Genomic DNA, 12,563 nt, shown 5'->3' on the forward strand with positions numbered 1-12,563 from the left:
TAGTGGACTGCGAGACCAAGGATGTTGGTATTTCACTGCTCAATGAAGAGAGTAGAATTACCAATGCAGAGTACAAAGAAGGCTGAAGTGTTTAATGCCTTTTCTGCTTCTGCATTCAGCAATGCTAAAAAGCAGTTTGGTGGCTATTATGGCACCAGTCATGAAGGTTAAAGAGCAAGTCAGAGAAGGATTGGAATTGAAATGCAGGGACTACTAGTACTGATTTGGAAAAGCAACTCCTAGAAACGTTTGCACACCATTGCCACAGGAATTTTAGTTTGCCAAAAAGAAGCCTACCTCCAGACTTGAATGCTCTTTTGTTGTTTTTATTTCCCTTCATTGTATTTGATTCCTTGCTTCTGTGTGCGCCTGTGTTTATTAAAAGAACAGAAAACCAAAACATTTTTACAGCTGTTGTGCGGACCATCTTATGATGATTTGAGGAGCACTGGAATAGACTGGGCTAGAAGGGAGTTCGTAAGGTAGTTCTTTTTACATTTAGTTAACGTGCTTCTGATTTTCAGGGGAATAAACTTCTTTAAAAGTTAATTTAGCTATGTGGTTTTGTTTGTTGTTTTTTTTTTTTTTTCCTATGGTTTCTTTTCTTTTGTATATAACCTCTAATTATCTGGGTTCAGATTTGGCACTTCATTGCTGGAGTAGTGAATGTTAAGTGGTTAAAATACATAGCAGATCAAATTGTTGCTGACAGCTGTTCAGGTAGTTTTACCTACCCACAACATTGTGCTGGAAGACTTGAATTTGTTTTTCTTTTGTCTGTCTCTTATGTTTTATTCCTTTCTAAATTGATACTTTCTTGAATGAGTATCATGAGCTTTCTTAGCATTCAGCTTCAGAAGTTCACTGCAGATGTGAATATAATATTTAATGAAAAAAAAGCCTTTTATCCTTGTCACATATGTTAAGAACAAATATGACATTCAGAAAGAACAAGCTAAAGCAAGTCCATGGTTGATCAGTAGATACTGCAGATTGCCTGGAAGTCAGTGTGCTGGGGAAACTGTTGGAAAGCCTCTGTTTGCTCCTAAAGCTAAATTTAGTTTTTTTCATAACAATTTGTAGAAAGCCTGGCATACTGTGCATTTAAAGTATACTCCATTAATAGTACTCATGTCCTGTATCATAAGAATTTGAAAATTAACAGGATTTAAAACACTCTAGATTTAACTTTTTGTTGTATGTACTAATATGTACAATACATTAATAGTTCTTATGCCCTGCTTCGTGTGTAAGATCTGTTAATCAATCAATCAATGATTTATCAGTCTTTGCATTTTAAAACATACATGATTGTATTACTGAAAAGATGGTGCAGAGAGAGTTTTAGCTATGATTCAAGGAATTTATATGTATACATACTTTTATTTATGTGTCTTAAAGCAATAATTTGTTTCCTGTGCTATTAACATCTCTGATGGAGATTTCTAGTACAAAATGAGAAAAATTTGACGGTCAGATTGAAAATCTTACAAAAAGTTCACAAAGTGAGTAATTGCCTACTGACATGAAACAAATGCATTTTTTCAGGTGGTCAAAACATTGAGATTTGAAAACCTGCAGCCTTGTAACTATTGCTGCAGTGAGAATTTTGGAGTAATCTTTTGAATCAGTAGCTCAGATTTTAGTCTTCTCTTGCACATCCTTCCCTGCAAATGCTATAGAATAGAATTATTCAGTGAAGAAAGTGAGGATTTAAAGAGAAGTAAAGAATTGAGATACCAAGACTGTCTTGACTTCAAATCATGCTGATTTTTCAGGCTGCAGAAGATGGTAAAAGAATGAATGAGGACCACAGAGTAGTTTTCTATTTCTGTCTCCCAAACGGTTTCCTGGTGTTTATTTGAAAGTCGCCTAGTCTTCCATTTTTTTCCAAAGCTGTGTTAAATTGCTTTATAGAAAACCTGCTCTCATGAAGTCCAGTGTGTGGGAGTGAGTGTGCTCCTATTGATATTCCCGTGAATTAGATACTAAGTTCCTTAGTTTGCCACTTGTGATTAAGCTGGAGAAAGCGATAGCTAAACAAATCTTAAAACAATTTCATGATAAAACAGGTGTTTTGGTTTTTTTTATTATAGAAAACCAGGCACATTTCTCTTTTTTTTTTTTAACTTTTGGCGTAAGTCATATTACGTATTATATCAGTTTTTTGCTTCTTGTTGAAAAAAGCAGGCAAAAGCAAAGAGGAGAGCTGGAATACATTCCTGATCAAACCGGGGAAGGTATGTAGTCAATTGGCTGTGTAAAATATGCTGAGGAGCACTTGTGCTCCCCAGGCTCTCAAAGTGCTGAATTTCTTAAATACTCTGAGCATCAAGTGCTGCAAATGAAGGTACAAACGCATCTAATAATTAGTTTTTTAAGTAAACTAAATTTCTCAATAAAAATAGTTTCAGGTACCATTTTTTTCCCCACAGTACCTTCAAAACAGACACTTGCATTTTTATGCCAAAATTTTTGTCTATTTGAATTCTAGGCTGATGGAAGTTATACTGATGTCTCATGGTTCTCCCTTGTTCCTTCAAGTAAACTAGACACGTTCTTATGCACCTTTGTTTCCGTTGCTTTGTGCTGTTGGGGTGGTTTTTTTGTTTTTGTTTTAATTCTGTGTTTTGAAAAGACTTGTGGCTTTTGTAACATCTTGGGACGAGGCCAGCTGAGTAACAGGCTTTCTATCGTGGGCAGCAGCACATTCTTGATGCTGTGGTATTTGATCACCTCTTGTAAGGCAAATATTTAGGAGGGGTTATATGCTTTGTGTTTGTTTGCGTTTGCCACCAGCTATCAGAAGAGACTCCTGTCCCCCCATGCACACCGAAGTAGACTATCACTTGATTTTCCTGAGCTATATATGCACTCAGTTTCTCCTGTTCATGCATTGAGAAAAGCTATTTTTACATGGTTTTGGTCTTAAATTTTACAGAAATGTGATGGTAGATGTGCTTCATTAATTCAAAAACAGAACTAATCTGGGATTTTAAGAAACTCCAGATTTAAGGGACTAACTTGAGCCATCATACAAGTAGAAATGAATTGCTGTTTGTGATGGATTCCATCAGATTCTATCAACGTTGAACATCCACTAGCCAAGTGTATCCGATTTAGACGTGTGCCGGGAGGCTTAATGGAAAGTAGAGAACCAAATGAGTTATATGAAGTTGGCCACCCAACCACCCACTTCAAGACATTGTCTAGACTTTCAGACACAAGAAGAATGAAAATTTCTAAATGAATGTGAAGGTTTCTGAGAGTGCTGAATTTTTCTTTCAACAATTCAGACAAATCACATACAGCAAAGAAACCTATCATTACTGTATTTCTATTTTGAGGGGACTGGCAAGGGCAGGGTTAAAAAAAACAAACAAACAGTTTATATAAAAAACAATTTAAATACATTGCATAAGAGTTCTGTTGGGAATTTTAAGCCAATTGGTATTGGCTTGATGTGCTTCAGTGGTTATTCTGCCTGATTAATAAACACAGAGACAGAATAGAATACTTGGTATGATCAGGAGATTAGAGGTCATACTTATTATGACTTTGAATGTCAGATCTGCTAAAGAGAATTTTTTACCATTGCTAGAGGGAAAGAAATCAGAATTTTCTCATTAGGGTGTGATAAGCAAAAACTTTCATTTTTATGGTGTGAAGGACTGATTTAACATGTTTCTGTCAGCTTCAGCATCAAATAATATTTTTGGTTCTGTGAAGCACTTTATTCTTGGTTTTTATTTCCATGCATGTCTAGTGCTCTCCTTTTTACGCAGCTTTTAGGAAGGATAATGATTAAGTGTCAGAAAAGTGTTATTTTTCTTAAAATTTGTTACTTGCAATTTCTTGATACCCACATTCCTGTGGTTTCTGATTAATCTGTTGAAAGTGTCTAAACAGCATGACATACTACCATCAGTTGTTTTCTTCCAATCCTTTCCTTGAAAAATACTCTGACTACCTTCTTCCTTAACACTGCTGAAAAGTTTTAGTGATCTTGACTACTTTGGGGATTTAGGATATCTGCTGTGATTCTGAAGGTGAAACAGACCACGCTGATCCCTCGTTGAGAAAGAAAGTGGTAGCATGTAAAGTAGTTTTCAGAAATCTTTGTGAACTACTGTCTATAAGGAACGTCTGAAGTAAGGAGGATAACTAATACTTGATACATATGTGCACATAAAATGCCATTTTGACATGATGTGTCTTTTCATTGCCTTTATTGAAATACCTGTGGGGTTTCTTTTTCTTACCAGAGAGAACCAGCAACATAATTTGTTACAAAATAGCTGCTAATGCATTGTTTTACCCTGATTACCTTCCTATATGTCTCCTGCTTAGCATGCTCTGGTCTGATCCTTAGTTAGAGGTATTCCTTGAATTTGAGGGTGGTCTAGTTGGACTTGCATAGCCTGGAAAATACAAAGAATTCTTTCTTGGGTGGTGCAATTAAATCTGTGATTTTTTTTTATTATTTTTTTTTTTTTACTTTTCTACCTCTCCCTTCAGTACTTAAACTCCTCTTAGTTAATTTTTGAAAGTAAAGCTTGAATTTATCTCCTGACCTTTAAGTTACATTTCTTTGAATGTGTAGGAGATGAGATCTCTTTCAGTCTCTTTCTATTTGTCATTTCTCTGATATGAGTAAGAAAAAAATCTTTTGTTGGGATGAAAGCTAATGTTTTTTTAAGGTTTCGATTCTTCTTGGTAATATGTGAATAATTTTAACAAAATATGTCAGTTATTTATTTTTACCTTCTAATCAGCTCAAAGGCTTTCGATCTAATGTATTTTGAAAATAAGCAATGAAATACGGGAATAATGTATTTAAAGCAACATACATTTTGTTTGCAAAAATGTTAAATGATATCATTCCAGTAGAGTTAATATTGTTAGCAGCTATTCTGTTATGATATCATTCCAGTAGAGTTAATATTGTTAGCAGCTATTCTGTTCTGGAGTGAAAGTATTTGGGATGTGGTCAGTTACCTTACTCAGCAGAGGTATCTGCTACAAGTTAAGCAACTTATTTTGCTCTTAGCGAGCCCTTAACAAATGAAGACTATATTCACTGATTTGGGGGTTTGTTTGTTTTCTTCTGGTTTTTCTCCCATTATTTTTAATTATTTGATTGAAAAATAATTACATAATGTAATCTAAAAAAATATTTTCCAAAATTGCCTTTTACAGGTCTGAGAAGGCAATTTTATGTATTCCATGTGGATGGTTATGTTTCATTTTGTGTTAAGAACTTAGGTGCTGAATACAAATTAGGCACTTTATAATTAAAAGGTAAGAACATAATTATGTTCCCATTTTTGTTGTCACTACTATCATCCAGTTGAGTATAGTAAAAATAAGCACTGAGCACTATAAAATCGCCTCATTTCATCGAGAAAGCACGAGTCACAAAACGTGATCACAGCTAGCATGAGTTCATTGCTGGCTTATATCAAAACAACCAGATTTTAAGAAAGGTTTAGGAAGGCATCACTCCTTGCGTTTGCATGCTGGAGGCTGGGTTGGTTGGTAATACTGGGACTGGTAGATTGCTGGATCTTGAACTAATCTCTCATACTTTTAATTCAGGTAGTTTACAGTAGAAAAATAGTGTAAAATCCAAATGGATGAATTTAAGGAAGCAAGAAAACAGCTGTCATTTATCACTTCCACTTTTTGATGCATACTGAATTATATAGACCTACTTGTGCAAATCGTCAAACAAGCAATTCCACCAATTTAATGGAGAAACTTCAGTAACCAATCATAGTTAGCAGACTTTGCTTTTTCATTCATTATCTACTTTGTAAACATCTTGAGGAAGAACCTGCAAGTTTCAGTGTAAATTTACAGAAAACATTTTTACAGTACATATTTATAGGCACGGTTGATAGCAGGCATTTATTGTTGAAGTAGCTACTCTTTTACAAAATCACTTCTATTGTGATTTAAGTGAGTCTGCCTAAGTGAGTTTTTATTTTGGGTAAAACTGCCCAGTTATAAGAAAAATAAAAGGTGAAAATACGTTGTTCTGAGAGTGTTATTTTCTTAGGATTATGCCCTTGAGAAATTTCAGTATCTTCTCACCTTGAACATGTTATGGAAACTTAGGAATATTGTATATCCTGGCTGTGCTGGAATGTGACTAGCTTAAAAATTTCTGAAGAAGTGTAGCTCTATGTATATGGTAGAATTTTTTCAGAGGCTGGTGGTTAAATTTTTCATATTCTTTCATGCATGCCTACAGCTTTACATATAGGTAGCTTTTGCAGATAATCAAGTATGCTTCCTCTTTTTTTCGCGGTTGTTATCCCAGAACTGCTATGCGTGAGTACCTAGAGCAGGTAATTTAGTGTAGTCTGTTTTCTTCTTTGCTGTCAGCAGTACAGCATGGAGGAAGAGGTTAAATGTGTGGAATGGAAGTGGGTAGTTGGAGGAAACAGGCAGCAGGTGCAGAGACCTGTGAAAGAAGAGATTAAGCCTGAGGCAACTAGAGGTGGAGGTAATTGAGGAGACTTAGAACAGAGAAAACAAAGTTGAAATGAGTATAATCTAGCAGGGGTTCCTAACTTATAAGGATCTGTAGCCACATGACGAAAAACCTGGAGACAAACCTAGGAGATTTATGTCAGCTTTGCTTCCCTAATGATCAGATATGACGTACTGGCAACACACCTCACTTTTCCTGTGTGGTGTTCATAGAGGATAACAGTCTACTAGAAACCAGGGGAAAAAATGTAAAGATACATAGGATCTTCATTGGTATGGAACAGGCAAATAAAGAACAGCTGCGTGCTGTTCCTGTATTGCAAAGGGAAGGAAGCACACAGTGAAATTACAAGAGATAATGAGAAATGTTTTTCATACTAGATAAATTGCAGAAATGCAATGATAGAGTCTTTTGGGTTCCGAGAAAACTATTAGACGAGTTCATGGTCCATCAGAAGCTATGAAGCAAGGTAGTCTGTGTGCAGCCTCTGACTGATGACATCCTTAAACTGCACATTGCTAGAAGCTGGAAGAATATAACTAGAAGTACCATGCTGTCTTTTAAGCTCCTGTTCTTTGCTGAGAAGGGTTACTGGGTTAAATGGACCTTCAGTGTGACCCAGATCAGTCTCATTAGGCTAAAGGTGCTCTAATAAATCTGAACTTCACAGATTTTTACTGTTCCCCTCTCAGTATGCTTATGAAGACATGTATTCCAAGGTTGATGTGAGCATAACGTGGTGATTATTGACCAAGATGTGCCTTTATCAGACTACTTGGTAGTTGCTTGCTTTTTAAAGTTGTAAAAGTCTCTTCTTCAGGATGGCTATTGACTGTCATTTCATTACCATAGGGGTTTTGCAGGAGTAGAAATTTCATGGTCTGTCTGATCTTAGAGTCAGAAAAGGACAGAACTGAACTCAGAAGATCCTGTGTTTCATCTCCCTGCATGCAGGCAGAACTGAGTAAATATTAACCTGCTTTGCTCTTTCCTGTAGCCCAGTAAGTTTGTATAGTGTGTTCCTAATTTCCAGTGACCTGTTTTCAGAGTGTATTCCACTGTTTTACAATATCAAAGCTTTTCATGAAATTCAGTCTAAACAATTAAAATGTTTTTTGTTTGTCATTAGCCGTAGGGAGCGGTTGATCGCAGTTTCTGTGATCTTGAGTGAACCAGCCATATACAACTTTTCCTCATAGCCCTTATTGGGGTTTTTTAAATTTTTTTTTAAACTTCTTACAATTTTATAAAAGTTACAATGAATTGTGCAGTGACATCCTGACTCTTCCAGTAGTGACCTAAAGAAGTGCTCTAATGAGTTTGTCTTGAGCATCTAAGGGGCTAAATTTGATTTCATTCTTCTGTTGGTTTGGACATTTGACCAGTTGTAAAATAAAGTTTTATTCTACTTATGTTCTGCTGGGTATTTTTATTATTTCAGTTTGAAGAACTGAAGTGTACTAGGATAATTAAGATAGTGATAGAGAGATTTAATAAAACCAGTGTAAAAATAAGCTACTTAAAATTGCATAGATTTTGTTAAGCGCTCGCTCTCTCCCCCAGTCTCTTTCTCTCTCTCACCCACCCACCCACGCACGTTTTTGATTTTTTTTCCCATAATAAGGAATTATATTGTCATTTCTGGTTATAGCTTAATCTTATGAAAACTGAGATTTAAAACTAAAACAGCTGAAAACATTTCACATATCATAAAGGACCTAATTAGGCTGCAGAAATAGGCTAAAAGGTACATACTCAAAGGAAAGGCCTTTTTATTTTCAAGTGTTTTGGCATGAATAGTTGTGTCATTGTAATTTCCTTGCCAATTTTTGGTCATGAACTGGAGTTTTTTATCTTTCTTACTTGAAGACCATAACCTTCGAGGTTCCCTTTCTCTCTCTGGAAGCCTTCAGAAATTCTGAAATAAAACTGTAGAAGAGTAGCTGAATTTCCATAAGCAAAAATAAACCAAACTACTTCAAAAAGGGAAAAGTAGATGTAAATTACAGAAGGAAATGATATTGTGAAACAAATGACCATTGATTCTATGAGTGCTGATACCAAAAGGAATGGCAGAAGGCTCTTGTGAATCATAGCAGAGAACAGCTTTTACGTTCTGGGTGTACTTGCCGATAAACCGGTGTTCAGAAGTGATTGAATTTATTCATTCTGCTCCCATTGTCAGCAATCAGACAAGATTTGCAAGAACATTTATACCCAGGAAGAAAACCAATACTGTGAAACTATTGAAACAATGAAAGGGTATTTGAATCATGTGTCGGAGCCTTCCCAGAAGAGGGAACTCAGCCCATACAGTCTCTTGAAGTTACTGTTTAGCTTCACCTGTGTAGCAAAGATGAAAACATTTTCTATCTTCTAGCATGTTGATGAAGTTAAGATTTAAAATGAACACATGTGATCAAGGCAATCTAAATGGTACTGGAGTATTTTGATTTGCTAATTGAAAAAAGTGCAGGAGTTGGTCTGCCCTGATTAGTTTCCTCCTTATGCTTTGCCAGACTTTGCGTCTTGTGGGTGGGATGCCATATACTGATTTTTGATGTTTACAGGAGTTCTTCTGTACATGACAAAATAAAGCCTGAGGCAAGGTAAATAGAGAGAAGAAAGAAGAGAACGATAGATAAGATGGAGAGCAGAACAGCAGGAAAACTTATACACATACTTTTAATTATTAATATGAATGCTCCCCTGCATGTCTCATTGAGGCTTAGGCTGTGGATGCGTTACAGAAAAGACTCATAAAGGAATATGAAACCTGAAAGGGAAGTCAGTATGCCCAGCTATGGAACTATTTATTTTTGCATTATCATTCTTATCTAGAAAGATGCTTGGGTTATGTCTTGCAGTGGTCACAGAAAGTTAAGTTGCTGATTCCCATAGCCATCAGATTTCCTGGATTCACTTCCGTTGGCACAGCTTCATCTGTGGTAGCAGTGCTGGCAATACTGATGGAGCCTGCTGGCAGCCCGTCTACAGTGTCTCAGCTGGAGTACCATCTAGTTCCCTGTGAGCAGAGTCGGGAGAGAGAGTTGGAGCAATCAGATGATATTTGTACTTCCCCTGCATGAATGCTTTCTTTTTCATATAAACATGCTGATCAATTTCACTTGCAGAACTGCATGATAGGAATTCTTGCAGACATTATGTGCAAATTTTTAATCCGTTTTCAAAATTCCATTTTATTGCTATATGGATATTTTAACTTACTTAATTTTAATCATACTTGATGCTTATTTCACATAATGGTAGAAGATGGAAATTGCAAAACACCAGTAAGAATAGTGGGGGGCTGCCTGTGAACACAAAGGTGTTCCAGTCTGCAGGGATCCTTAGGCCCATCTGAAATCCCTAGGAAAAAATACAGATTGTCTGTGTTATGTTCATTTAGGATAATATACTGAAATCAGAAATAATTACATTGATGGTTCTTGTGAGGAAAAGCTATCATGCTGACTGCTGTTTCCAAAGAGACAAAATACTAACCAGTTAAGGGAATGGGGTGGCTAATAACAAAATCCAGCAATTTATTGTTGGATAAATTATTCTGTGTATTCTATGGGGGGAGAGATACAGTGTGTCAATTTTTCTGACAGCATAATTCTGTTGAAGTTGGTTGAATTGTGCCAGCAAAGATTTTGGTTTTATCATCTCAGCTACTGCAGCAAATAAATGTAGTTCTTTTATGAGAAAGTTCAGATCGGTAGCAGTTAGTATTCCCCAGGCCTAATTTTCCACCTGGTAAGTGAAGACAAATATATTTAGAAAAGGTGAATTTGGGAGTTCTGCTGGTAACAGATCATCTGCTTGCTTATGGCTTCATTGAAAAATCTTGTCTCCTGCTTCTCCTCCCTTTTGAGCATGTTCTAATAGCAGTCAGTGCACCGAGAGTGCAGTGTGCTTCAGCTGTGTTCTTCAGGATTTTTTCATTTTACCCTGTGTTTGACTTTGTCGCCATATTAATTTTAAAATTCATGTATAAGATAAGAAACTTCAAGTGAGATAGGGCACAGATGTGGTTGCACTGTTTTTTCATTAATACAGTAGTCTGACTTTTTAAAATACTGATTTGATTTTCTTTCCTTATCTTGTGGATAACGACTTTCTGGATGTGTGATTCTGCTCTCCATGAACACTGAGGTTGGTGTGGCAGTGGCTGTTACCACCTCTTCCTTAACACCTTTGCCTTACAGATTTCACAACTTGTCTCTTCCTGTCTGTTTACCCCAGGGTTTTTCTTAGGGATCGTCTGAAACTGATCCTGTGATCTTTAGTTTGTTATTTTTTCCTCTCCCTCTGCTGCTTTTAAGGTAGATTTGTTTGTTTGTTTATTGTCACACTGCAAGGCATGGTAGGAAGGTAATTGTCTATCAGATGTACTATAGATTTTATTATTGATCACATTGTGCAGTAACAGTAGGATGTCAAATGAATTTTAAGGTCTTTAGTGTTCCTTCACTAGTGATGGCTGCTAAGTTATGTACCCCTACTGATACGTCATACCCTTGGTCTTGTTTTGGGGTTCTTAGACTTTGGACGTTTCTGAAAGTTTAACTAGTTCCTGGTGATAAAGTAGTTGGAAACTTATTTCATTTCTTTTTGAGTAGATTGTTTCAGATGTTATCTTTGACCTGTTGCTTTAACATTATACGTTTTCTCTGTGGTCGGATGCAGGTACAGCCCTAACAGTAGTGTCTGTTTTGTGGCAGAGTGAGATGTGCTTTCTGCACATGAGACTTGTCAGGGAAAGCACCAGACATGGCTGAGGGTCTGTGCTGCAGGCATCTGGCCACAGCAGGGTCTCTAGCTAGACCACCCTGAACTCAGACATAGAACGAAGGAAAACCCTGTTGTCTGTGGTGCTCCAAAAAGGTGACATTTCAAATGTACTATGTGTGGATCAGTGCCATTTTGTGCTGAATCTGTTTCACTAACTATAGAGACTTCTAGATCTTCACATCTTCTTGCAATCAATTATTACAGTTCAAATGTTTTCAATTTTATTTTTGAGTACACTATGGAGAAACTTCAAGCCTGCTTCTGTGTTTGTATCCTTAAAATTCATACTTTTGCTTTGTACTCTGACATTTTGTTACCAGCGTATTGTTTCCTTCTGTTTGGATGGCAATTATTTGTAGGTACAAATAACTCTGATGTAACTGCACATGGTATATTTCTTTCAGGTGCTTGTACAACACGGGCTGTTAAAATATAAACTACTTTCAATTTCTATGTAGAAATATCCTTTGAAAGAAGAGGAAAGATAAGCATCTAAAATAGCGTATTTTAAAGGGTATATCTATTTTGTCCCATTCTTTAGTTTTCTTGATTTGATCCACTGTATATTTAATATTTGAAACTTCATTGCTAATAAAATCTCTCATTGAATACTTTTCTCTAAATATTTTCACTTTCCCTTTTCTCTCTGTAGGTGGAAGAAATTGTTGATATAGGAGCATTTGCCCCAGAAGACATTCATGTTCCCAAAATCTATGTTGATCGTCTGATACAAGGAGAGAAGTTTGAGAAAAGAATTGAAGTAAGTAACCTAGCTTCTTGGTCACAACATATTTCAGCTTGGGGTGTATTTTAGAATTTTCGGGGTTTTTACTCTAGCCACCAAGTCTTAGCACTGAGAAAATAGTATGAGAAAGACCTGTCAAGTTTTGCTAAGTACTAGAGCTTAGGTAGGTACTTAGGTAGTTAGTAGTTAGGTGGAAGCCTGAGTATTGAACCTTGTTTCTTATACCTCAGCCTCTTTGGTTCAGTCCCTGAATAATTAGGAGCAACTGCCTGTAGTCCTAGATGGCTTTAACGCAGTTAAAAATTTGGTGGAAAATGGTACTTCATTCTCCTTCCTTGTCTCAGTTCATCTTCTGTAGACCCAACAAGGGGAACAAATAGACTACAAGCTGACTTGAACAATTGGATACTTTCTTTTCTGCTGGACAGCTTTTGACGTGGGCACGTAGGGCCAGTGTCAGCCCTTTTTGGGCTGTGTATTGAACTACGTTACATTGCAAAGGTCCTGGAACCTTTCTTTCCT

The 12,563-nt window shown here is 36.5% G+C and overlaps 1 protein-coding gene across 1 annotated transcript in view; it reads left to right on the forward strand.

Moving 5' to 3' along the window:
- The window catches only part of OXCT1 (3-oxoacid CoA-transferase 1), an 85,371-nt gene that overhangs the window by 34,740 nt on the left and 38,068 nt on the right, over positions 1–12,563 (forward strand). Inside the window, exon 8 of the mRNA XM_030004308.2 lies at positions 11,949–12,056. Within this exon, the coding sequence (XP_029860168.1) occupies positions 11,949–12,056 (108 nt within the window). The remainder of the gene's footprint in view (positions 1–11,948; positions 12,057–12,563) is intronic.

This window comes from Aquila chrysaetos, chromosome Z, assembly GCF_900496995.4.
Source record: "Aquila chrysaetos chrysaetos chromosome Z, bAquChr1.4, whole genome shotgun sequence".
NCBI classification, from domain to species: domain Eukaryota; kingdom Metazoa; phylum Chordata; class Aves; order Accipitriformes; family Accipitridae; genus Aquila; species Aquila chrysaetos.